At 56.5% G+C, this 23,912-nt stretch overlaps 2 protein-coding genes across 2 annotated transcripts; one reads left to right on the forward strand and one right to left on the reverse strand.

Annotated features, from left to right (window-relative positions):
* Nucleotides 1-447: 447 nt before the first annotated feature.
* On the reverse strand, nt 448-5,080 carry ZNF408 (zinc finger protein 408). The gene is made up of 5 exons (XM_004683565.2): nt 5,032-5,080; nt 4,414-4,673; nt 3,930-3,991; nt 3,457-3,728; nt 448-2,014 (listed from the first exon to the last, which is right to left on the reverse strand). Exons 1-5 carry the CDS (start codon nt 5,078-5,080, stop codon nt 486-488), a joined length of 2,172 nt encoding a protein of 723 aa, XP_004683622.1. The 3' UTR covers nt 448-485.
* Nucleotides 5,081-5,496: 416 nt separating this feature from the next.
* On the forward strand, nt 5,497-22,543 carry ARHGAP1 (Rho GTPase activating protein 1). Its single transcript, XM_004682856.2, has 13 exons — nt 5,497-5,590; nt 9,178-9,354; nt 9,579-9,674; nt 14,894-14,981; nt 18,332-18,463; nt 18,828-18,914; nt 19,075-19,173; nt 19,472-19,579; nt 19,668-19,744; nt 19,955-20,032; nt 20,432-20,560; nt 20,745-20,848; nt 20,962-22,543. Exons 2-13 carry the CDS (start codon nt 9,228-9,230, stop codon nt 21,148-21,150), a joined length of 1,314 nt encoding a protein of 437 aa, XP_004682913.1. The 5' UTR covers nt 5,497-5,590; nt 9,178-9,227; the 3' UTR covers nt 21,151-22,543.
* The last annotated feature ends 1,369 nt before the right edge of the window (nt 22,544-23,912 follow it).

Here is a 23,912-nt window from a genome sequence, read left to right on the forward strand (position 1 = left end):
CATGCTCCTGCTGGAGCTTGTAAGGGAGACAGGCCAAGCTCTCCTGGAAGTCAAGGTTTCAAATCTGGGTCTTCCTGGTGCTTACAGGGTTAAGCCTCAGCGCTCTCTCCTTGAAGGTCTGAGTGATACTGATGATCCTGGCCAGGGGGCTGACCCACGTGGCGGGCAACCTCCCCTGCTGCGCCCCTCAGTCTGTTCTGCTCCCCACTCTGTCTCTGGCGAATCCTCTCACCTCCCACCCCTGACCTACACCTCAGTTCTATGCAAAAATAAACAAAATCTCTTAAAACAAGAAAACCTCAACCTCAGAGAAGGCTGACTGACCCTTAGTCTTGGGAACACCGCGGTGCTCCCGAAGCGGGAAGGGTGTCCTTTGCCCGCGCCTCAGGATGGACTCCCGTCTCGGTAACGCAGACAGAAAAAGGCAAAGACTCAGGAGCTGGAAAGTATCTGTCTTTACACAGAGTGGCCCTGGGGAAGGAGCGTCAGGTGCCCGTCTCCACCTCCACCACCTCCGCCCAGGTGCTGAAGCCCCTGTCCTTCTGGAGAAGCACCACACTGCGGGGGGCGCCCGGCTCCTCCGGCACCACGAAGCACCTGCCCTGGCTCTCGGAGATGGCGACCTCGAAGACGTCCTGCACCGGGGAGCCGGCCTGCTCACTGCCCACGTCCAGCAGTTCTGGCTCGGTCTGCAAGAGCACCACAGTGGGCTCGGGAGGAGGCGGCGCGTGGGAGGGGCCGGAGGGCGCCCCGGGCTGGTGACGGAGCTGGTGCCGCTTGAGGCTCTGGGGGAGGCTGTAGCCCATGCCGCAGGTGGGGCAGCGATAGGGCTTGTCCGCCAGGTGGGATTTGAGGTGGCGCCTCAGCTTGGTGGCCAGCGTGTAAGCGCGGTCACACTGGGGGCACGGGAAGGGCCTCTCCCCCGAGTGCAGGCGCTCGTGCGCACGCAGGGTGTGTGGGTCTCGGAGGGCCTTCCCACACACCGGGCACAAGTGGGCCTCCCCGGTGTGGGAGATGAGGTGGCGCCGCAGCTCAGGCAGCTGGGGGAAGGCGTCAGCACAGTGCGGGCAGCGGTACGGACGCTCCCCCGTGTGCAGCCGCAAATGCCCCCGCAGATTGCCCCGCTGGCGGAACGCCCGGCCGCAGTGTGGGCACAGGAAGGGCTTCTCCCCTGTGTGCAGCCGCATGTGGTTCCGCAGGGAGCCCTGGTTGGCCAGGGGACGGCCACACACGGGGCACGGGCACAGGGCGGGGGCGGCAGGCAGCTGGTGGGTCTTCCGATGCAGCCGCAGGGAAGGCCGGCGGGCGAAGGCCTTGCCACACTGGTCACAAGCAAAAGGCCGGGCACCTGAATGAACCACCTGGTGCTCTCTGAGGTCCCGCCGGGTGCCATAGGCCTTGTCACACTGTGGGCAGGGGAAGGGCCGCACCCCACGGTGGCCCAGCATGTGGGCTTTGAAGCTCTCCTCTGAGCTATAGCTCTTGCCACACTCGGTGCAAAGGAAGGGCTTGTGGCCCGTGTGCACGAAGGCGTGCTTCTTCAGGTGGCACAGCTGCAGGAAGGCTTTGCCACACTCCCCACACTGGTACCGGCGCCCCTGTTTTGGGGAGTTCTCCGTCAGGCCTGCAGCGTTCTGCAAGCATGCAGGGAAGCTGGGGTGCTGGTGTTCATCAGCCTGCAGGGCCTCGGGCTCTGAGGTCTTTGTTCCGGGGGGGCACTGATCATCGGACCTACTCGGCCTCTTAGTCAGGTAAGGGGGCTCCGTGTCCCTGGCAGAAGATGAGGAACTGGCCTCAGGGCATTCTGGGCCTGGCTGCTCTGAGGGAGCCGGGCTGCTTTGAGGGTCAGGTGGCACCTGTGTCTCGGGTCGGTCCTCCTCATCCGTGCTGTCATCCTCAGGCAATGAGACAAGGGAAGGCAGGTCCTGGGAAGGCAGGTCCTGGGTCTGGGTCTTACGTTCAGGGCTGACTACGCGCTCTGCCTGGGACCTGGGGGTAGACTCGTGACCAGGCTCTGCAAAACAAGAGCAGGACCCAGGTAAGGAGAGCTTGTCGCTGGTGGGGATGGTTGTGTCACCAGGAAATTACAGGAAGGCCACTTCTCTTCGGGCCCTGGATTCAATGCAGCAACAACGCGAATCTCTTCCCTGGAGCCTGCACCACACCATCTGTTTAGCCTGCTGGGGAAGTACTCCTGGGAACCACAGTGCCCAGACTGGGCTGATCCCTAGATTAAGGCTGCCCCAGAGTTCTCTTGGGAGACAAGCACTGAGGATGACTTGACACCAACACCTCCCCCCACCTTAGCTCATCTGTAGGATGAGGAACCCCACTCCCGCACCAGGGAGAATAACCAGACACTGGAAACCTAGAACACAGCTAACTCTTCATCAACAAGACCTGTTAGTCCAAGAGACATTCTCAGAATGGTAAGTTACAAATTTCTCTCACAGGAAGGAACATTTCAACAGTTGTAAATTTCAAATAACCCTTCAACAGAAAAGAATGAAGGACAGTTTATGTTCACCCTAAACCATTACAGTCATGACCTTCAGTCAGCCTAACCAACTCCCCACAGCCCAGACCGAAAGATCCACCTTGCACCAGACTTCTAACTGCCAGCATCTGCCCTCCCCCAACCCCCTCTCAGAAAAGCTATTAAGACAGGAACGCTCAAGATTTGCCCTGGAAGTGGAAGGGGTAAGTGAGGAGGGGTAAGCCGATGGTGGGAGCTCTTTTGCCAGGCTGCTGAGCCAATCTCAGAGAGGAATCAGGATGCACAACAACCCCCTAGATGTAGGGCCAACATTTTCATCTGGAACCTGGACCCAGAGATTGATGAGAACCTATCTTATGAAAATTTCAGTGTTTCTGGGGCCATCTGACAAATCCCACAGATTATGAGGGACCCTGAGATAGGCGACTCCAAAGACTATGCCTTTTATTAACTGCTTCGTTGCCACTTCAGAGGCAGCACCTGAGGCCGTGAATGGGCAGCTTCTCCGTAACTGCCTAGCGTTGTGTGAGCGCCACGCCTCAGCGCAGAGCGACATCTGGCAGCACAGAACCTATTCTCTGTTGCCATCTTCAGCTACCTCCAGGTGCTCCTCCTGCACCTCTGCCCCAATCCTGTGGTGTCACCACCGGGATCTGGGCTTCCCCCACCAGGCCTGCCTCCTCCTGCAACTTCCACTCCCAGTGCTGCCTGCTGGAGCCCTTACACTTGGGACTCCCCCAGCCAAGCCCCTACCACCTATGCCATCTGGGGTTGGAGGGCATGGACCCCTATCAGGGGTTGGACACCCTGGACATGGACATTCACATCCTCACCCCAATGAAATGCCCCATCCAGGAATGGTTTAGCTGCAGCGTTGTTAAAAAGAAAAAAGGACTGCTTCTGTCTCATCAACAAGCTGTTTGGGTGCCAACTTGGGAAGCGGCATTTATGACACACACCTGTGCAAGGCTCGGCTGCGTCCGCCCCAGGAGAGGCCGCTTCCTGTTGTGCAGCCGACTGTGCAGCCGACTCCACACCCGTCACCACAGCCATGGCTGCCTCCTCCTCTAGCTTAGGCTGGATGGGGCTCAGGGCTGCAGAGGGGGACCCAGGCCGCAGAAGCAGCTCAAAGCCTGGCAGCACGGCCAAGCACACCTGCAGGTGTAGTCTTCCACTGATCCGCACAGGAGCCACGTTCCCCTCTTCCTCCAGCCTGCCCCGCTGCACCAAACTGCAAGACAGAGAAAGAGTCAACTCTCCACTGTCCCAGCGCCTTTCTGAAAACCCCGGCACTCTTGAGTTCTAAAAGACCCCATGCCTTTGGCACAATTACTGCAAAAGGTCTGGGTGGGGATTACACTCAGCTTCCAGCCCAGGTCACAACAGAAAGCCTCAAAGGAGCACTGCCACTTCATACTCTCCTGTAACTCACCTGATCCAGCCTGAACTCTGCTCACATGCACACACGTCTCTCCACTGGCCTAGTGATGCCGCCTGAAATAAACCAAAACAAGTCGTTCTCCCACGTGTCTGAGGGGGCAAGGATGGAGGAAAACAAACAGGAGATGAGCCTTCTCCAGGGACAGCTTGTCTGGTGCTCCCTCTAGAGGGCTGTGCTGTTTGATTTTTCATTCAGTAAGGAGCAATGACTGTCCCCTTCTCTCCCTCAGGGAACCTGATCCCGTGGATTCTGAATCCCCAAACCTTTCATCTCTCTTGACACTATGCTGATCCAGCTTTTAATAGCTTTTAGCATCTCAATTCCTAACGACTGCAAGTGAGGGGAAGAGAGATCGGAAAGAAAGGGCAAAGCCATCGCCTAGCTCTTGAAAGACCCTGCTTTTTCTAACAAATTGAAGTGATATACGGAATGTTTCCAGTTTTCAGCCACGGAGCGGAGACAAGGGCCTCAATACCTCCTCCCGCCGTCTGCTCACTCCCTCGCCCTCGTCTTCCAGCGGCCCCCAGAGCAGTCCCGGCTGCAAGGGCTCCCCGACACACCAGACCCCCAAGCGCCGTTTCTTCGCGAGAGAGGGACCAAGAGCCAAGCCCCGGGGAAGGCTCTTGAGAGCGAGGACAGCCCGGGGCGGCCCTGGGGGGAAGTCTTCGAGGTTCTGCGCTCCGCCATCTCCGGAAGGGCTCCATCCTGAGTCCTGTCCCTGGAGAGGGTCGGGGGCTGCGGGAGACAGGAAGCCAGTGAGCGCTGTCCAAGAGGTCGCAGGGCGAGAAAAGGTACGGGAGGAAATCACGGGTCCCACGAGGCCTCGCGAGTCTAAGGGCTCTCACGGTGTCCCTGAGAGGTTCTCAGGGGGTTCGAGGGCATTTATGAAGCCCCCGGGGATTCTGAGGGCACTGGGAGGACTCCTGGCTCCGAAGGGTCCAGGGCTAAGTTTGTAACAGAGTGGACCGCAGAACCTAATTAGAGCAGGCAGGTTTGGGGGTTCAGCGGTGCCCCTCTCTCCCTGCCCTGTAACAAGTAGACCAGGAGCTATATCATCCAGGGACAAGGATCCGAGACAACGCAGGTTACTCACCGAACTGCTGTCTCCCTCCCTGCAAGAACCGGTCCTCCACCTCCTCCATCCCGGGTCAGATGGCCTCCCTCCGCCGGAAGTGAGCATTGCCTTCTCAGCTCCTCCCGGAAACAGTTATTAACTTTCAAATTTCCTCTCAGGGAAGAATCCTCTTAGTCAGACTTCATTGAGGCACAGAACCGGGAGTTTGGGAGTATTGGGAAGACAAAACTCTATCTGGGAACAATCAGAATCTAGGATTCCGGAGGTCAGTTAGAGATTCGAATAGCCGGGAAAGCGGAACTAATAGTTCCAGCTAATTCCATCGGTAGAACTTCGAGTCGGACATTTTTTCTTGCCTTCCTGCAGCCGGGTACTAAGGCAGGGCACATGAGGGAATAGGGCGGGGCTCCTGGGAAGGCCAAGTTTGAAAGGGGCAGCGTCCCGGAAGTGGGTTGGAGGTGTGGCGGAAGTGGTTATGGAGGGAAGAAACTGGGAGGGGGCGGTTCCCGTTCCTCCGCGGAGCCGGATGTTAGCTGAGCTTTGACAGGCGTGGCAAAGGGAGCGGTGCCCGACCTCGGTGAGCTGCTGGGCGCGGGGTCTCCCGTGGAGAGGGGGGGTGGGGGAGGGCAGGGGGCAGGGAAAGGACTGGGCTGGTCTTCTAAAGGGATGGGGTCCGGGTGGGGAGGACCTGCGCACATCCGAGGAAGGAGCTGGCTTGGGGTGTCGCAGAGGAGCCTGCTCTTCCTTCTGTGGGGATATTGCCCAGTTCCCGGGTCTGCAGTGAGGGGACTGCTTCTGCTTCGGGGCATTACTCCTACCTTCCCCAGAGCAGAACCCAGGTCATATCTCTGTCATCAAGCAGCCCCTTGGAAAGGAGAAGTATCTGGCATAGCGCTAAGAACAAACAATTTGGTGGAAGTGTTTTTCTACCCTGCTACATATTAGGCCCCGTTTTCATCTCAGTTTCTTAGTCTGTGAAATGGAATAATTCTATCCAATCTGGGTTTTGTAAACCGTGAAACTCTATGCAAATGTGATTGTGGTTGAAAGCTTTGCAGTAATCTTGTGGGATTTGCCTTTTAGGATCCCACTTCCGGAAACTATGCTTTCAAATTGCTTCCTGAGTTCTTTATAGGAGAGGTTACAGAGGCTTTACTTTGACCCTTCGTAGCATTCCTCTGAACCTTGCACTCCTCAGTAATGACAGTCATTTTAAAAAAAAAGTCTTGAGGGATTGACTTTAGATGTGGATTAAAATTTTTACTCAGCCGTGTCATAAGCAACTTGCTTATTTTCTCTCACGCTGCTCAAACTGTAAAATGGGCTTAATAGAGCATGTCTCATTCATGTTGTGGTAAGGTTAAGGCATAATTTGTATTCATCTAATGTTGCTGTGTAGGTCCTTGACAAATGTTGGTTCCCTTCTCCACTCAGAAGATTAAATCATTCATTCATTCAACAAATGACTGACTAGGTGAGGTGTTCTTAAACAGAGGGTCTGTGAACTTTAAAATTGAAAGTTTACACATTTCATTAGAATTTCAGTGAGGTGCAGCATTTCTCAAAGTCAAGATCTCTGTTTAAAATAGTTCTCAAAGATTTTTGAAGGTCGGTGGTTTCCCTTTAGTCTCTGAATGGAGTATTTTGCAATGAGTAGAACAAGGCTTGTAGTGCCTGGAGGCTTAGGCTGCCAGGGTTCTCATTGTCACTCCTATAGGTTAGACTTCCCCTTACTCCACTGTATGGGAGCTAAGTTTCTGAGCTCACTAGGGCGACACCTGTTGGGTTGGAGGATGCTGAGAGGCTGCCTGCAAGGTGGAAATGACTGCAATAGTTACGCTTTAAAAAGGAGGTAATAGAGCAGGAGGAGGCATCAGTTCTGGAAGAACTGACAAAAGAGTTGCTACTGGGAAAGGGAAGAGTTCAAGCTCTGCTCCCTTTTAGGGGTGATCCTCGCTGTCCCTCATATATCCTTTGGCTTTGGTTGCTCCTCCTCTAACCCTGTTGTTCACTTCTGCACAAGTATTTTTTTTAAAGATTTATTTGTATTTATTTACACATACAAGAACTGGGATATAGGCCAGAGCTGGGGGTTGGGGTGGGGGAGAGGATTCACAAAAGACAGAACAGGTTTATTGACTGAAATCCACTGCTGAGGGGAGTAGTGGGGAGACAGGAGAGGTCTCCTGTGCCTTGTGCCAACTCCCTGATGGGAGATCAAACTTATGCTTCAGCTTGTACTGCAGCCACTGGTGATAGCTTGATAGCACGGAGACTTGAATCTCCAGGGAGGCCCCTGCACAAATATTTTTTACAATCCTGGGAGGAGTGTAAGTGAAGAAAACTAGGTCCAGATAGAAAAAGGAACTTGCTCACTGGTTCTGGCAGGACTGTAATTCTGTTATCCAACTACCTAGCCCATGCCAATTTTCACTGCATCAGGCCCCCACTGTGTGCAGAAGGACTTCTCAGAGATGGCTGTGGGTAGGGCTGAAGGGGCATTTGGTGCCTGGGCAGTGACAGAACAGAAGGCAGGGAGAGAAGGCTCCAGCGGAAAGGGTTCCTTCCAACTGCACTCTGTTCCTGTTCCCTGCTGGGGGCCTCTTTGGGGAAACCCTCCTAGGCTCCGGGTGAGTGGGGGGAGGAGCATGTAAATAAATCTTGGGTGGATTTCTCTAGAGGGAGTAGGGAACAGGAATGGGTGAGCAGGCATGGGGTGGGGTGGGGGGGGGGTTTGCCCAGCAGACCTCACTGAGAGAAATGTATTCCCAAATAAAAGAGGGTTGTTTTTCTGTGTCCTTGGGCAAGGACTCAAGTTTTGTTGGTAAGCAGGGGCAGTGAATAAGGGCAGCAGATGAGACCAGAGGAGAGGAAAAGGTAGGGGATTTTTTGTGAGTGACTGGCTGCTTGGCTTTGGCTCAGTTGCTTGAAACAGCCTCTGCCACTGAATCAGTGTGGTTGCCCTGGCAACGGAGTGGTTGTTGCTAGGCACAGGGAGCCAGTTTACCATCCAGAAACTGCTGCTGGGGCATGTGCAAGAGATTGTCACGTTGTGGCAGAGCCCTGAGGTGTTCAGGGTCTGGATCTCAGCTGGCAGCTCTTGCCTCTACTCCGCCCCAGGTCTGGGTCTCGTCTGTGCTCCTTATCTGCCCTGCCAGTTCTCTGACCATATATGTCATTTTTTTGGGCTCTAGGAATGCAGCGGACTTGAGCAGCCTCTTCTCGGGGTTGGACTGAGTAGAGTGTTTGCAACTCCCCTCCTTCACCCAAATAGCTTGTGATAGGAGAGGGGCCTGCTTCGGTCGGGCTAAGGGTAGAAGCTGCTGCCCCTGGCTTGGGAGACCACATCCGTGGGGCCAGACCTCAGACCTGGGCAGGCCTTTTCTCTCCTGTCGTGCTGGTCCCTTTCCCATCCTGTTTCTCAGCACTGCATGGCATGGGCTTCCCTGCACCCATGTGTGCCCCTCAATCTCTAGGGCAGCCTGTTGACTTTCCCACCTTGTAACTAGCACCTGGAACTCCCACAGGTGAGAGGGAGCCCCAGGAGCCTGCAGGTGGTTGGCTGGGACCAGCAGGCAGATTCCATCCCTTGCTTCTGGCTCCTAGTCTGTGGCAAACCCAGCTGGGCCTCTGGCAGCGGCCTTTCCTCCAGGGACCCTGTGGGCCCTGGCTGCCTCCTCTTCTCCAGAACCAGGACCAGGATAGAGTAAGCAAGGGGGCTGTGGGTCGCCTTCTTCAAGACAGGTATGGGAGCATCCCATGCTCCTTAGAGTCTTGAAGCCTCTCTGCCCTGCAACTGCTGGGGCCTGGGGAGTTCTGTGCTCCGTGACCACTGGGGAGACCACTGTGACCACTCTGCCTTCTGCGGCTGGGACTGCATGGCCGACCCAGCTGGGTGGTGGGCACTGGGGACCTGGCACGGCCCTTCCCTATCCAGCCGGAGAACCTAAAGACAGGCTCGAGCTGGACCATCCTTTGCCCCAGCTGCCATTCCTGGCAGTTTGCCAGAAAACTGGAGCCAGGAGAGTTGGAGCTTCATGAAACTCTTGGCAGAGATGAGAATTGTTGAGGAACAGGACGAGGCGGGGCTGGCGGCAGAAGGGCTTATTGTAGAAGTAGAGAGGAAGAAGGTGTCACTGACCTGCCACCCCGACCCTCTCCCAGGTTTCTCTTCAGGCTGTGTGGGGTGAGGCCGTGGGGATCAGGTTTGAAAAATGGACCTGCTCTCAGAACTGCAGGACGATCTGACTCCGGATGACACCAGCCAGGCCCTGAACCAGCTGAAGTTGATTGATGAGAAGAACTGGCCCTCAGATGAAATGCCCGACTTTCCCAAGTCAGGTGGGCACTGCTGGACCTCAGGCAGCCTCAGGCACTTCAAATGGGAGACCCCCTTCCTGCTGAAGGGGCACCCCGAGAGGGTGGGGGCACAAGGGCTAGCAAGCTAGCCCTGGGGTGGGGCTGGGGACACAACCCTACTGGGGGGAGGACCAAGAGCACAATTCTCAGGGTGAGCACAGTGCCAAGCCTCCTGGATCACCTCCCGACCTTGCCCTGTTCCTCAGATGATTCCAAAAGCAGCTCGCCGGAACCCATCACACACCTGAAGTGGGATGACCCTTACTACGACATCGCCCGGCACCAGATCGTGGAGGTGGCAGGTGAGCATGCCAGAACTGCATCTTTTTCTTCCCCTTCTTCACTCCTGGCTTGAGGAGTCCAGCCTCTTAGGTGGAAGGGGAAAGGACTGGGAGCAGGTCTTGCCCTCTCTGTGGTCTGCCAGGCCCCTGGGGCACCTGAGACATGGCCAGTCTTTAAAATGACAGACTTGATTGTGAGGGCCACTTGATCTGTCCCCCTGCAACCACATTCTGACCCACGACCCCATTGTCTTTACGGACTGATGGTATGTGGGAAGAGGGTGCTCAACGGCTTTGAGGTCAGAGAGCCTGGGTTTCAACTTCCAGCTCTGCTCTCTCAACTCATTTCCTCCCCATTGGGTGGCTAAGAGGATTACAGTAGCGATGGGAATGTTGGGCTTAGCTCAGAGTCAGAGCATAGTTGGCCCTGAAAATGGGGTTATTGCCTCCCTTCCCATCGCCTCGATGTCACCAGTGCGTCAGTAACCTGGCAGCAGGGAGATGCCAGTCCCTCCCAGGAAACCCTGCCTCCAAGAAGGTCTGGAACTGCAATGCTGAGAATGGGTGCAGACCCTCCCTCTCCTCCCCTCAGGGAGTCCCCACCCTCCCCTTGGTAGTGCAGTACTAGGGCTCCAGCAGCTGGCGAGGCAGCAAAGATGTTGATGACTGGGTTTCTGCCCTTAGGCACCAACCGCAGGGCAAGGAAACTGGAATGACAGGGTCCTGCGACTTTCCCGAGTGTTTGTCTGAGCCCAGGCAGCTGTGAGGGGGTGGGGGTCATCACTTGGCCTTGCTCTGAGGCATTGGGGTGAGCGAGGGGAACTAGGTAGCACGTGACCCTGCAGTCCTGTGTGGTGGACAGAGGGGTCCCTGGGGGCATCTGGCAACAGGACAACAAGGAGTGAGACTTCTCCTGACTGATTGCACAGAGGGAGGGGCAGGAGTGAGGGTTGCTCCAACATGAAAGGGGTTTCCACAGGCACCCGTGTTTCTGGGGCCTTGGCTGGACCTCTCTCACCCCACAGAAGCAAAGCTTAGAGTTCTTTCCGGTGTGACCCTGACCTGGGCATAGGTGGCTCATGTAGGTTTAGAACCTTCTCTCCTCTTGCCAGAGATGGACCTGATCGGGATGTGGGGGTGTCTCATGTGAAGGAAACTATCCTGACACCCTTCTGGTCCGTGGCCAAGTCTCAGGCCAAGCAGGAAAGGCTGCTCCCTGGCCCTGTGCGTCTCTCAGCTGCAAGGTGTTTCTGTTTCCCCAGGGTGTGATGGGACTGAGGGGGCCCAGCCAGGTAGGTGTCCATCCGAGCTCTGTGCTTGGCCTCTCTGGGCTGTGAATCAGGAATGGTTCTCGGTGGAGGCCAGGTGGGGCCAGCTTAATTGCAGCCCCACCCCGGGAGTCAGGACCTGGCGGTTAGGGAAACCGGAAGGATTTACAGGCAGTTGGACCCGCTGGGGGCTGTCTGGGGTCACATCCAGAGCCCCAGGGGAAAGGAGCTTGAAGTGAGGGCGGCACTTGTCCTGAGGTGCAGAGGGAGCTGTGGGCTGGTCCCGCCTGCATGCTGGCACCGCTTACCTGGGCTGAGGCCTGTTTCAGGGCACCATGCCTGTGCCTCTCTGCTGAGAGGAGTTTGGATTAGCACCGCCAGTCGAGACTATTTGGTAAGACCATGGTGATATTCTAGGAGGCTAGCTGGCATCAGAAACCAGAGAAAGAGCCCATGCTGGGAGGGCAGCTGTCCCCAGCCCCTCGCAGCCTGTTTCCCTTGCTAGCAATGGCCGCTGTGGCCCGCGGCCCGTGGTCCGCCCAGCCCAGGTGGGTTCTCCCCAGTGTTAACGCTGAGCAGTTGACCCTCTGGAAAGAGAAGCAAAGACATTTATTTGTAGATGTGCAATTTCTCCCACAGAAGATTTCAGACTACCAAGGTGATATCAGTGGGCTTGCAGTATTCCTGGCGATTTAACAAATGTGTGAGCCGACTGGAGCATGGGGCCCAGCCCTACCCCCATCTCCTTGGCCAGCAGGTTGTGGGCAGGGCTGCTTCCCAGAATGCCTGCTGTTCCCTGTTAACTCCCGGGCCAGAGTTCCAGAGCTCCTGATCCGTATCTGGGGAATGCACAAGCTTCATTCTCACTCGACTGGTCTTTTGCTGGTGCTTTCCACAGCTGCCACACCTCTTCCTCACTGAGCCCTCGCCTGCCCGTGCTCTGGAGACTCCAGGGCTGCCAGCTCCCCTTTCCTTTCAGTCCCCAGGGAGGGTGGGAGGGGAGCTTGGACCCTGGACACGTGCCTTTTGTAGCAGCAGTCACCGCCTGTTGGCAGATACCCGAACCACCCCAGCATGGCTTCCACTCTGCTCCGCAAGGGGAGGCACCGCCTCGTGGGCCAGAGGCTGCCCTGGCTCATTCCTCCTGCCTGGGAGTCTCGCCAGCAGACTCGCTGGCCCCCCGCTGGCCCCCGCCCCGTCCTGGCTTCATTCCACTGGCACGTACAGGACACTGTTCTGGAGGGAGGCCCATAGCCTGCGCTGAGGACTCAATGAGGGAAACTGCAGCCCGTGAAGTGGTGCTTAAACCTGGTCAGAGTCCTCTTTGGTAGTATGAAATGTTTGGCCCTTTCAACCTAGAAAAAATGTGCATGTGTTTGTCATACTTTCTGTGCACCAGCGTGGTACTGTGGGGGCCTCATGCCCATGGGAGCCCTAGTTTGAAAGCCCAGGTGCCGTAGCCGGCTGAGACAGGGAGCCACGGGCCCCTGCCCTCCTCCCCAACTGCCGCTTCCCTGTCCTGTAAATTCCAGAGCTTGTGAGCTCAGAGCTGCTCTGCCGAGGTCCTTAAGTCTGCTCACAGTAAGGGTGGCGAAGGTGGAGGGACAGGGCTGTGAAGAATCTTTTGGCATTCCACATGCTCCTGCATTTCCCCCACATCCTGGCCACTTCCCCTCCTTCCAAGGGCAGGTGATGCCTGCCCCTCACAGGTTCTGGTAGGAAGCCAGTGGTTCCTACAGAAACTGCAGATTACATACCCTTTGCCCTTGCCCCTTGCCAGTTTGTGCTTCCCGGTGGGGTTGGTGCTGAGTGATGAGAGCAGGCCCCAGAGCCTCACCCAGCCGGCACGGGGGGAACCCAGGCCGCGGGATGTGAAAAAAGGCCTGTGGCACCTGCTTCTTCAAAATAGATTGGCCATTAGCGGGAACAGCACCCTCTGGGACAGACTGAGTCTGTAAGTCCCTGTAAGTCTGTTCTCAGGCAGGCGTGGCCTCCATGTGTACATCTGGGGGCATTCTGTGTGAGGCTTCGGGAAACACGGCCTAACCCATGTCACATACGCAGTGCCGACCTGTGCCTGCCCGGGCTGCCAAGGCTTGTTGCATAACTAAACAGGTGCTGGATTCTGCACTAGCACAGAGACTCGAAGATGGGGAAGACGGGTCTGCACCCCTGAGGTGCGCTCAGCAGGGGAGATGCCAGGCAGAGTCGAGTGTCGGGGCACAGAGGGGTAGTAGCGCACGCTGGCAGCCATGGAAAGGGACCCCTGAGCTGCCTAGGGGGAAGAGGAGAGGGCACAGCTTCTGGAAGGTGATTTTACTGGAGCTGTTAGCCGAGCGGGTTGGGGAGCAGAATTGTCTGTAGAAACCTCTGTTGCCTTGCTGGACAGCATGGCAAGCACCCGTGTTGGAGGTGTGAGTGGCGTCAGCCTGGAGCATTGCACGCTGCTCCAAGGAACAGGATTGGAGCCTGAGAGCATACATGGGATGCAGCGCAGGGAGGGAAGAGGCATCAGGGCAGGAAAGGAGGGTGTTGATGGCTCTCCAGGGCTAGAGGTTAGTTTAGGATAGAACAGACCCTCCAGGCTGTTGAGCCAGACCTCAAACCTTACCCAGGAAATTCTCAGAGGGTCCTGGCTAGGCCCTTTCAAGGGCCAGTAGAGTTCAGGCAGTGTTTTGGGTGGACATGAGAGAGTTGGGAGAGGCTGTGAAATGCTGGACATCATATGGCTGGGGACAAGGTTCTACGTCAGGGCAAATCACTGACCAGGCTGCCCAGGGACTGGGGCTGCCCTGCCCACTCCAAGAACAGAGCCTTGGGAATACGGCAAATTCTTGGGTGAAGCCACCAAGAAGGACCATCAAAATCAGGATTTTGTTAAATGGAAGAGACATTCACCCAGCACGGGGGCTCCCCATGCTCCCCAGTCCTCAGCCGTGACGAGGTGGATTCACCACACTGTGGGTGGTGTATGTGGTCCTTTTATTTGCCCCTGAGGCAGAGAGTATTAGGCAAGTGTATGGTTTGCTTTTGTTGGAGAAGTGTGAAGGTGGAGTTGAAGGGAAGTTCCCAGGACAGGGGGGAGTAGACCAGGCCTTATCCCCACTGAGCTCTGCTTGGGGTCCCTGGTCCACGCTGACCCTCAAAGGGCATCTCCCCTTGAGAGCAGTTCCCTATGTCTCAGGGGCTCCCCCATCTCAGGACAAAGCCACGCCGTCAAAGCCACGCCGTCAGACCATCTGTCAGCCGCTGGTGTTACACAAACAGCCCAAGGATACTCCACCCAGGCGAGCATCTTCTCAGAGCACTGCCACCTCCTCTGAACTCCATGTTCTTTAGAATACCCTTAATGAGGAAGAATATAATTTTCAGAAATGTCCAGAAGTTACTTAGAGGCAAGTACAGTCAGAAGTTTGAATTATAAAACCAGAAGATGTCATCAGTGGTCAAAAATGAGGAGTGACTGTTCAGTAATCGGCTGGTGCTCAGTCTTGCTGAGAAGTGTCCAGAAATTTTTCGAATATATGCCCCTCAGAAGGAGTGCTTCGGGAGTTACCACAGACTTTGAAGATACCAGCGAGATAATAACTAATTTGGTGGGTGTGGCTTTTTTTGTTTTTAGTTCTATTCAAGTGTACAATTCAGTGGTGTTTTGTACGTTCACAAAGTTGTGAGACCACTTCTGTCTAGTCCCAGAATTTCATCTGGACCCGTAGGAAGTCCCATGCCCACAAGCCCTCCGACCCTGTTCTACCCCTGCGTGTTACTTTTCATAGCCCAGCTCAGTTGGCCCTGGGAACAACTGTGCCTCTGTCTTCAAGGACCCGCCCTTGGGTGCAGGTGGCTGCCCTGAGGTCTGGCTGCAGGGCCAGATGGCACGGGACGGCCTCCAGGCCCGGCACCTATCAGCTCCTCAGCCTGCTCTCTGCTTTCCTCTTCTGCTCACTGTGCTCCATCTTTCTCCACACCCAGGAGATGACAAGTATGGACGGAAGATCATTGTGTTCAGTGCCTGCCGAATGCCCCCGAGCCATCAGCTGGACCACAGCAAGCTCCTGGGGTGAGTGCCCAGGGGGACGCTGGGGATCTGCCAGAGCCCCAGAGAGCCTGATGGTGTTCCTCACCTCCCCGCCTGCCTAAGGGAGCCAGGCCACCGCCTCCCTGTCTCCGCGCTTCCCCTGCGGGAACTGTTTCATGAGAAGGAGCACACTGGGTTGCGGTCAGAGCTGATTTTTAGTCCTGCAGCTTCTGTGCGACCTTGGCAAGTGTCTTTACCGTAAGCCTCTTTTTTTCCCCATCCTTCCCTGTAGGAGTGAGACACTAAGGAAATGCCTGGGAAAGTACAATAAACATGATCTAAATGTGATGATATCATCATGCACGGGTGCTGTTGCTGTGGTGCAGCAGATACTCACTTCATGAATAATCAGTGCCGTCTCCCTTGGTGCCCAACTTGGTGCCTGCCTGTGACTTCTGCACCTTTCTGGGTCCTATCAGCCAAGTATACAGTAGAGCAGCGCTGGTTGATCTAGAAATCTCCAGGTCAAAGGGAAAGCAGAAGTTTAAGAGATAAGAGTTGCTCAGTGAGCTTCTGCCAGAACTGGACCCAAGCCATGTGTGGGACCTCCACGGAGGCCCAGCCAAAACCGACTTCCTCTTCCCGCTTCTCAGTGTGCACAGTTCCCATCACGCACTGACCTGTCAAAGCTCTCCCTGACATTGAAAATGTCCACGCTGCCCACATCAGCCTTTGGGTTCCTGAATGGTTGTCGGGAAGAGAGGTCAGGGCCAGGGAGCAGCAGCAGGGAGGGCCGAGGGCTCTAGCCATGTCTGAGTTCTCTCTCTGTGGCCTCCTGAACCCTCTTCCCGCCACTCCTAAGCCAGGCAGGCAGAACCTTGTCTAGGACCATCACGTGGCTCAGCCCAGAATAGGCCAAGGAGCAGGGCCTGAGGGTGCCTGAATCACATGCCCTCCCCTCTGACCAGGCAGGTGACAGATGCTGGAGAGATAATAGCCTGAGTGGGAGGAAGCCAGAGGACGGGGTTGGGAAGGCACCCAGTTTTCAGGGGGGAGTTCATGGAGCAAGACTGCACCTGTTGCCCTTCCCAGAGGGTTCTCCCTCCCCCACCGGGCCTCATCACAGTCCCTGTCCAGAGGGGTCATCTCCGTTTGGATCCGCCTGGTCTTCTTTTTCAGTCAGGTTATGTCAGATTTGGCTTTTCCAAGATAATACACCCAGCTCTGAGGGGTTGATTTAAAAAGTGCCTGAAGGGCCTCCCTGGTGGTACAGGGGGTTAAAGTCTTAGCACTATGAAGCTATCTGCAGCTACTGCAGCACCAGTTTGATCCCCAGCCAGGGAGGTCATCCACAGGGTGCGGTAGACCTCTCCTGCCTCCCCGCTGCTCCCTTCAGCAGTTAGTCAGCCTGTTCTGTCCCCACTCTGTCTCTGGTGAATCCTCTCACCCCCCACACCTCTGGTCTGTACCCCAGCTCTTGTATGCATAAATAAATAAATCTGTAAAAAAATAATAACAAATAAAAAGTGCCTGAAACTTGAATTCAGAAAACCAGATAATTTCAGCTCTCCTCTTACCAGTGGGGTGCTTGAAGACAGACTCTTTCTGAACCCTAAAAAAAATAGAAACTGTGACCATTTCACAGGTTGTTGGTGGGCATTAGAGACAAGAACGTATACCAAATGCCACCACATGCATTTGTAAAGTATTACAGGTTTCAAGGAAAATGGGAGTATAGGTGACTATTTTTAAAAAGACTCCTGCAAGCCCACCCAGTGTGAAAAGCCTGTCGAGACTCTAGATATGCATGTCCTTTCTTCTTCTGTAGCATATAAAGAACCTTATACGTCATTACCTTCTGAGCACTGAACACTCTTCCAGGCCATCCTTTAAAAACACCTATTGTCATGGAGCATATATGCAGAAATGCCCAAGTGTCTGCCAGTTGAGTTTTCAAACATTGGACACACCCATATGTCCACACCCACAACTTCCCTTTGTTCTTCTAGTCACTGTCCCGCAGGGTAGGCGCTGTTCTGACATCTAACTTCACAGATTAGTTTTGTCTGCAGAAACATCCTGTGAGGTAGTCTATTTATAGACACTTTTTGATTTATTTAACCAACTCCCAGTTGGACAGCTTGCTCTCTGCTCAGTGTTTTTTTTTCCATTATAAAACAAGCTACAGTGAACGGCCTAGAGTACAAACACTGTCTACGCATTTCTGATTCTTTCCTTTGGATAAATTCCCGAACATACGATTTTAAAAGATCAAAGAGTATGAACGTGAAGCCCCGAAAGCTTCTGATAAGCATCATTTTATTGCCCTCTGTAAGGCCGTGACATTCAGAGGATGACTTTTCACAACAGGCTTTGCTATTCTGTGGTTGCCAAGTAGCATCTTTTCGTGTGGTTGCTCTTTGCAAATTGTAACGTGCTCAGTGTGTGCAGTGATAAGTGGCCGCACGGTTGGTAACAATTGGAACCGTCATCCTAACCCAGCATTAGACGCTTCGTGTGCCAGCCCAGCACCCACAGGCCAGTGTCGTGTTGCCCTCTCTGGTTAGGTCAGTGTGTATGTGGGCACTCAGTCAAGTACTTAGGCGTTTCCCCAGGCTCCTGCCCTACCGCCCCTTGGAAGCTCTTAGCATTCCTGCTGCCCCGATTCCCAGCCTGGAGTGGGATTCGCTGGGCCTGGGCGATGTTGGCCAGCAGGAAAGAGGCTTTTCCGGACTCCCTTCCCTGAAATCCCAGTTTGTGCCCTTCATACTTCAGCACCTGTGTGTTTGCGCGGTGACAGGAGGGAACACCTGAGATGTGGCTCTGTAGTTCAGAAAGAGCCCAGTGGTTGGGGAGGTGGAGGTGGCCCCCGGCCACTCTGGTGGCCAGTGTTTTACAGTCAGTGCCTGGACTTTGAGTGTAAAAGGCAGAGTGGACCCATGGTTAGGAACCAGGTTGTGGACCTGGTTCACAGCGGTCTCCACTGCCAGCGGTGACCTTGGATAAGCCTGTGGGCTCTCATCCTCCTGGGTTATGCAAGGACAGAAGGAGATAACCATGCAAAGTGGGGACTGTATTATTGTTGACTTGGAATTCCTGCGAGGGAGATATTCCCATTTTGCTGCAGGAGGCTGAGGACTCCAGTGAGCATCCTGGCTGGTCTCCTGACTTCTAGTGGGTGCTCAGAACTGATAGTTGTTGCTAGTAGTCCCCTGCCCAGCCACAGCCCTGAACCACCTTTACAGCGTAAGACTGTTACACAGCCAGAAAGACAACGCAGGAAGGTGCGTGGGAGGGCTGCAGTGGAAGTGGATTCCCAAGGCCCTGGGTTCTGTCTTAATGGGCTACACTTGCCTACAGTGGGCTTGACAGGCTGACCTTGCCTCCTCAAGGTACCTGAAGCATACCCTGGACCAGTACGTGGAGAGCGACTATACGCTACTCTACCTGCACCATGGCCTGACCAGCGACAACAAGCCCTCCCTGAGCTGGCTGCGAGATGCCTACCGGGAGTTTGACCGCAAGTGGGTTGGGGCCTGGGGGTGGGGGTGCTTCAGGGCCTGAATTGGCTCTGGAGCCAGCAACTCTGCCAGTTTCTGGGCTCTCTTCTGCTTGGGTAGGAGCTCACTCCAGGAGGTTGGTGCCCCTGCCTGGCAAAAGGAACCTGAAGTTGAGTGGCCTGGAGCTAACTCCCAGTTTCTCCTCTTGCTCTGTGACTTCGTCATGTTATTTAACCACTGAGCCTGTTTCCTACTGTGTAAAATGGGACTGCGGAGGCACTGCCTCTCCCCAGGCTCGCTGGATCATCAAATCAGAAAAGGTCCAGTCAGAGCCTAGCTCTGGGCTCCCCTGCCTCACCCGCCCCTGAGTTCCATCCTGCCTCTGCAGGTACAAGAAGAATATCAAGGCCCTGTATATTGTGCACCCCACCATGTTCATCAAGACCCTGCTCATCCTCTTCAAGCCCATCATCAGGTGGGTGGGCCTGCCACCCCTGGTCTCTGAAGCCAGCACCTGGTGAGGCCAGACATCCTGGGGACGGGCTTCCAGAGCTCGCTCCGCTCTGTCTGACCTGGGATGGCTGCTGGGGGGACTCAGGCCTACGCCCGACCCATGCCCTTTCCTCCATCGGCAGCTTCAAGTTTGGGCAGAAGATCTTTTATGTGAACTATCTGAGCGAGCTGAGTGAGCACGTGAAGCTGGAGCAACTGGGGATCCCTCGCCAAGTGCTCAAGTGAGTCTGGGGCCGTGTGCACTAGGGGCGTGCACGTTGGGGGACAGGACGTCTGAGAGCCCCCGGGTGGACAGGAAGCCATCGCAGCGATGGGTCAGTGAGCGAGTGCAAATCCCAGTCCCGTCACAGAAACGCTCCCTGGCCCTCGTCGAAGTCCTCGCTTTCTTGTATGTACAGAGAGGGCTGTTAGGAGGAGAGAAAGAAGTGACTGTAAAACAGCGTGGTGAGACCCCGACAGACAGGCGTTACTGTGACTACAGGGCCGTCTAGAGGGCCTGACCTTCCTTCTGCTCCTCAGGTATGACGACTTCCTGAAATCCACGCAGAAGAGCCCAGCCACAGCCCCCAAGCCCATGCCGCCACGGCCACCCCTGCCCAACCAGCAGTTTGGGGTTTCCTTGCAGCAGTGAGTACAGAGGCGGCAGACCTGGGGCTGGCTGGCTGCTGGGGACTGGGAAGGGCTGCGGCCTGGCTCACTGCTCTTGTTCCCTCAGCCTCCAGGAGAAGAACCCAGAGCAGGAGCCCATTCCACTCGTGCTCCGGGAGACCGTCGCCTACCTGCAGGCCCACGGTGAGCGTGGGGCCCCCAGCGCCTGCAGCCCCCTCCTTCACCAGTCCCTGCTCCCTCCGCTGGTCTGTCCCCTGAGCCGGAACCTGCTGGGCCACTGAGAGAGGCCCAGTGCACAGCACCCACAGACCCGTACTGGAACCTGAAGACAGAGACTGGGGGAGTTGACACGTAGCCCAAAGCTCCCAGACTCACTGGCCCTCTGTTTCCTAGCTCTCACCACCGAAGGAATTTTCCGGCGGTCCGCCAACACCCAGGTTGTAAAAGAGGTGCAGCACAAGTACAACATGGGTGAGTGGGCCAGGGCTGGGCCCGGCCCTCAGGGCCAGTAAGGCCCACGGGCTGTGCGCGTGTGCATGTGTTCGTGCACGCGCGTGCTTGTCACAGCGGGTGGGGCACATGTTTGGCTATTGGGGCTTCCCTGCCTTTGGCCCTGAGAACCGAGCGGTCCAGGGTTGCTGCCTCATTGGCTCTCGGGCTCTGGGCTCGGGTTGATTTGGAGTCAAGCAATAACTGGCATGTAGAGGGGGCCCCACTCCACCCAGAGAGCTGAACCTGCGTCCCCTTGTCCCAGAAGAGGGGAAGGAGGCAGGCGCGAGAGGAGGCCCCCGGAGGGGGAGGTCGGGCAGTGGGGGTGCTGGCCTGCAGGCCGGTCTGCTCCTCTCCACCCTGCCCCACCCTACCCCCCAGGCATAGCTGTGGACTTCGACCAGTACAATGAGCTGCACCTGCCAGCGGTCATCCTCAAGACTTTCCTCCGGGAGCTTCCTGAACCCCTGCTCACCTTTGACCTCTACCCGCACGTAGTGGGCTTCCTCAGTGAGTGCCCCCACTCCCCTCCTCTGCTCTGTGCTTCTGCTGGGTCAGGGCTGGACTCAGAGCAGGCGGGTTTGGCCTGTCCTGCCAGAAAAGCCTGGTTGGGGTCCCCCTGCTGACTTCGTGTCAGGACTCCCCAAGCCAGCGCAGCCCAGGGCCCCTGTAACCTGGGCCCCATTCGTCACAGACATCGATGAGAGCCAGAGAGTGGAGGTGACGCTGCAGGTCCTCCGGACGCTGCCCGAGGAGAACTACAAGGTGCTTCGCTTCCTGACTGCCTTCCTGGTGCAGGTGAGATTCGCCTCAGCCTCCACTGTCCCCTGGGGGTGGGAGGATGAGCCGCCCTGCTTGCCGCCCCCCCGGTGTTGCTGGGCTTCCTGCTGCAACCCCAATTCCCTTCACAGATTTCTGCCCACTGTGACCAGAATAAGATGACCAACACCAACCTGGCTGTCGTCTTCGGCCCTAACCTGCTGTGGGCCAAGGACGCCGCCATCACCCTCAAGGCCATTAATCCCATCAACACCTTCACCAAGTTCCTCCTGGACCATCAAGGGGAATTGTTCCCCTGCCCTGACACCCAGGGCCTCTGAGTCCAGCCCCTGCCGCACAGCCCCCTCTGATGGCGCAGTTGGGACTCCCTCCTGGCTTCGGCCTTCCAGGAGCCCGGGGCTCCTGCCATGGAGGGGCGGTGAGGCCCCGGGAGATAAGCCTGGAGCCAGCCAACAGGGCGGCTCCTGCTCCCCTCCTGTCCTCCCTCGGCTGGCCCTGGAGGCCTCCTGTTACAATACATCTCCTCGCCTTATCTTCTCACTGCCTCCTTAGGTCCTGGCGCCTGCTGGGCTCTCCCCAGCTGGCCTTGACTCAGCAGAAGGACCAGCCCCAGCACCCCTCTTCTGCTTGCCCCTGCCTCTCCTTGGCAACTGCAGATGCCAAATCACTGCCGCTGGGCCTGTAGCCGAGGCTGGTCCCTGCCGGGGGTGACAGGCTGGGCTGGCGCGGGTGGCCCTGCTGAATCTGCCCTTTCTGGGCGCACTCCCGCTGCCGGCACCACCCTGGCCTCTTGGCGGCTCAGCCTGGAGGTTCCACGGCTAAGGAGAGACAAGGCAAATCTGCCTCCTTTTCTGCCTCTTCCACTCAGCCTGGGTCAGCCTTTCACCATGGTCCTGTCCTCAGGTGTCCAGCCCTGCGGCTCTGCTAGGTTGGGCAGGTTGGAGGACAGCGGTGTCATAGCAGCCTCCCCCCAAGGGTGTGCCCTGACCTGTGACAGCTGTTTCAGGTCCTCCAGACCTTGCCTCCGCCCCACTTGGACAGGCCCTGGGTCAGGTTCTTGTGTACATGTCCACAGGGGTCTGGCCTGAAATGACTCAGGGCCTTGGGATCTTTGGTGGCCCCCTGTCCAGCTGGGGACTCTAGGAGGACTGGCAGAGGCTTTGCTAATCCCATTGGCCCCTGCCAAGTGAGCTCTAACCACCTCCCAGAGGCCACGGAGCTCGAGGGCCTTGTCTTTCAGAAACGCTCCCCTGAATGAATGATATTCCATCTTGGAGAATACTGGGGACCTCCCCTTCCTGTAACCTTGTCCCCTGGCCACAGGGAAGTGTCTGCACAGGGGCCCCGCCCCCACCACCTTGCCAGAGCCTGCACAGGATGGGGGGTTTCCCACTGACCGGCCTGGCCTGAGGCCACCTCACCGGGCCCTCCCCCCAGGTCACTGGCTTGTCAGGACCCCGGGCCCTGGAGGGGCTGCTGTTCTGCCAGTTCCTGTCTGTGGCCCTGGCCAGGCCTCCTCCTGCCCTTATTTGTATATCAGGTGTTGCTCCAGATGTTTCCTGGGCATCCCTGTGGTCTATGGGTCTGTGTGTCCTGCCCACAGTCTGTACCTGGGGTGGGTTGGTACTGTGAATCAAGTGTTCACACTCACTGACTTCCTTGGCACCAATCATGTACTTCACCTTTGCACTTTTGTATTTCAATAAAAATGGAGTGGAAAAGTGGGTGTGGAGGCTCAGGACTGGGAGGGACGGGTGGCGGGGCGGGTGAATTACCCACAGGATGGGCCTGGGCACGTCCCCGCCCCCTCCCTCCTCTCCGAGCAGGCAGACGTCTTACCAGTGTCTCTGTCCATTTGCACCCATGCACTCTAGTTGGTCACCATGTGCTGAACCCAACGGCCAGGCCCTCTGACCCCAGGTGAGCGAGCTGTGAGAGACTCTGGGCTTGGAGTCCGACTTCACCCGCCCCTCCCGTAGCAATCATGCCGCCGCCCCGGCTGAGATGGCTCAGTCTCGGAGGCTCAGAACCAGTGTGTGTGTGGCACACACAGGGCAGTGGCCAAGCGCTGGGCAAAGTGACGGTCCCGGCTTCACAGAGCCAGGGACTGGAACTGCCCCTCCCCCTCAGCCCTAGGACCTGGGCAGTGTCCACCTGCCAGCTCGTCACATGGAGTCTATGAAAGACCCTCTCTAGTCCCTCTTTCAAGCAGGTTTCCTTTTAAGATTGAGGTGGTAAAGGTTTCTTTTGGTGTATTTTACCACAATCTAAAGAAATGGTGTGTCAGTGGGAGGGCAGGCCCCTCGCACAGAGAAGGCAAAGCCCCCGCTGCTGCTGCTGGCCGGCTGACTGCGGCCAGATTACAGTGGCCCGATGCGGCCTTTTCACTCCTGATTCTTTTTTTTCCTCAAGCAGTATTGTGGAGATGTGGCTCTAAATAGTCCACAACTGTGGCCTTCATCCGGGTAGCATGAACAGAAGTCACGACAGCCTCGTTCTGCTCAGGACTAAGTGTGGCGGCTGCTCTGAAGCCACTAGCAGTGACCCAGCAGTGACCCAGGAGAAGCCAGCAGTGAGCAGAGGGTGCTGGGAGACTGGGAGGCTGTTTGCTGGGGCTGGGCTCCTGGCAGTGGCTGCAGTGACTCCTTCAGTTTTCCCAGCCTTAGTAACAGCGGTCTCTGGGGGTGCAGTGGAGGGAGACGCTTTTAAGGGACAGGACACCCTTGTCAGATTTGGGGCAACTGAATTTCATTTTGAGAGGATGCCAGGTGCGGACACGAGGGACAGTCTTCACCACTTCTGGTTCAGGGGCAGCGGCTTTCCTGACTGGCTGCGTGGTCAGGCATCACGGGCAATGTTGAGTGTTTACTAATGAGCGAGCAAGTACTCCCAGGGCCCTGGTATGGGCTGAATTTAGAATTTTATAACCGGCCCCTCTCTGGGAGCTGGTTTCAGCCCACAAGCGGGGAGGCCAACCAGCCAGCAGTTGCCCAGGGGTCTGTGTGGGAGGCTGGCTCCCTCTTCCCCGCCTTGGGGCACAAACCAGGAGGCCGGGGCTTGGGTTACCAGGGCTGAGATGCCT

This window comes from Condylura cristata, unplaced genomic scaffold (assembly GCF_000260355.1).
Source record: "Condylura cristata isolate star-nosed mole 26May11 unplaced genomic scaffold, ConCri1.0 scaffold00015, whole genome shotgun sequence".
NCBI classification, from domain to species: Eukaryota; Metazoa; Chordata; class Mammalia; order Eulipotyphla; family Talpidae; genus Condylura; species Condylura cristata.

Excerpts from the sequence above, each read along its gene's own strand:
- ZNF408 (XM_004683565.2), bottom strand. The coding sequence starts at position 5,080 with ATGGAGGAGGTGGAGGACCGGTTCTTGCAGGGAGGGAGACAGCAGTTC. Across the intron at positions 3,992-4,413 it reads TGAGCAGACGGCGGGAGGAG|GCGGCATCACTAGGCCAGTG; the intron begins GTATTGAGGCCC and ends GGTTTATTTCAG. Across the intron at positions 3,729-3,929 it reads CAGAGTTCAGGCTGGATCAG|TTTGGTGCAGCGGGGCAGGC; the intron begins GTGAGTTACAGG and ends TCTGTCTTGCAG.
- ARHGAP1 (XM_004682856.2), top strand. The coding sequence starts at position 9,228 with ATGGACCTGCTCTCAGAACTGCAGGACGATCTGACTCCGGATGACACC. Across the intron at positions 20,033-20,431 it reads GCAGCACAAGTACAACATGG|GCATAGCTGTGGACTTCGAC; the intron begins GTGAGTGGGCCA and ends CCTACCCCCCAG. Across the intron at positions 20,561-20,744 it reads GCACGTAGTGGGCTTCCTCA|ACATCGATGAGAGCCAGAGA; the intron begins GTGAGTGCCCCC and ends CATTCGTCACAG.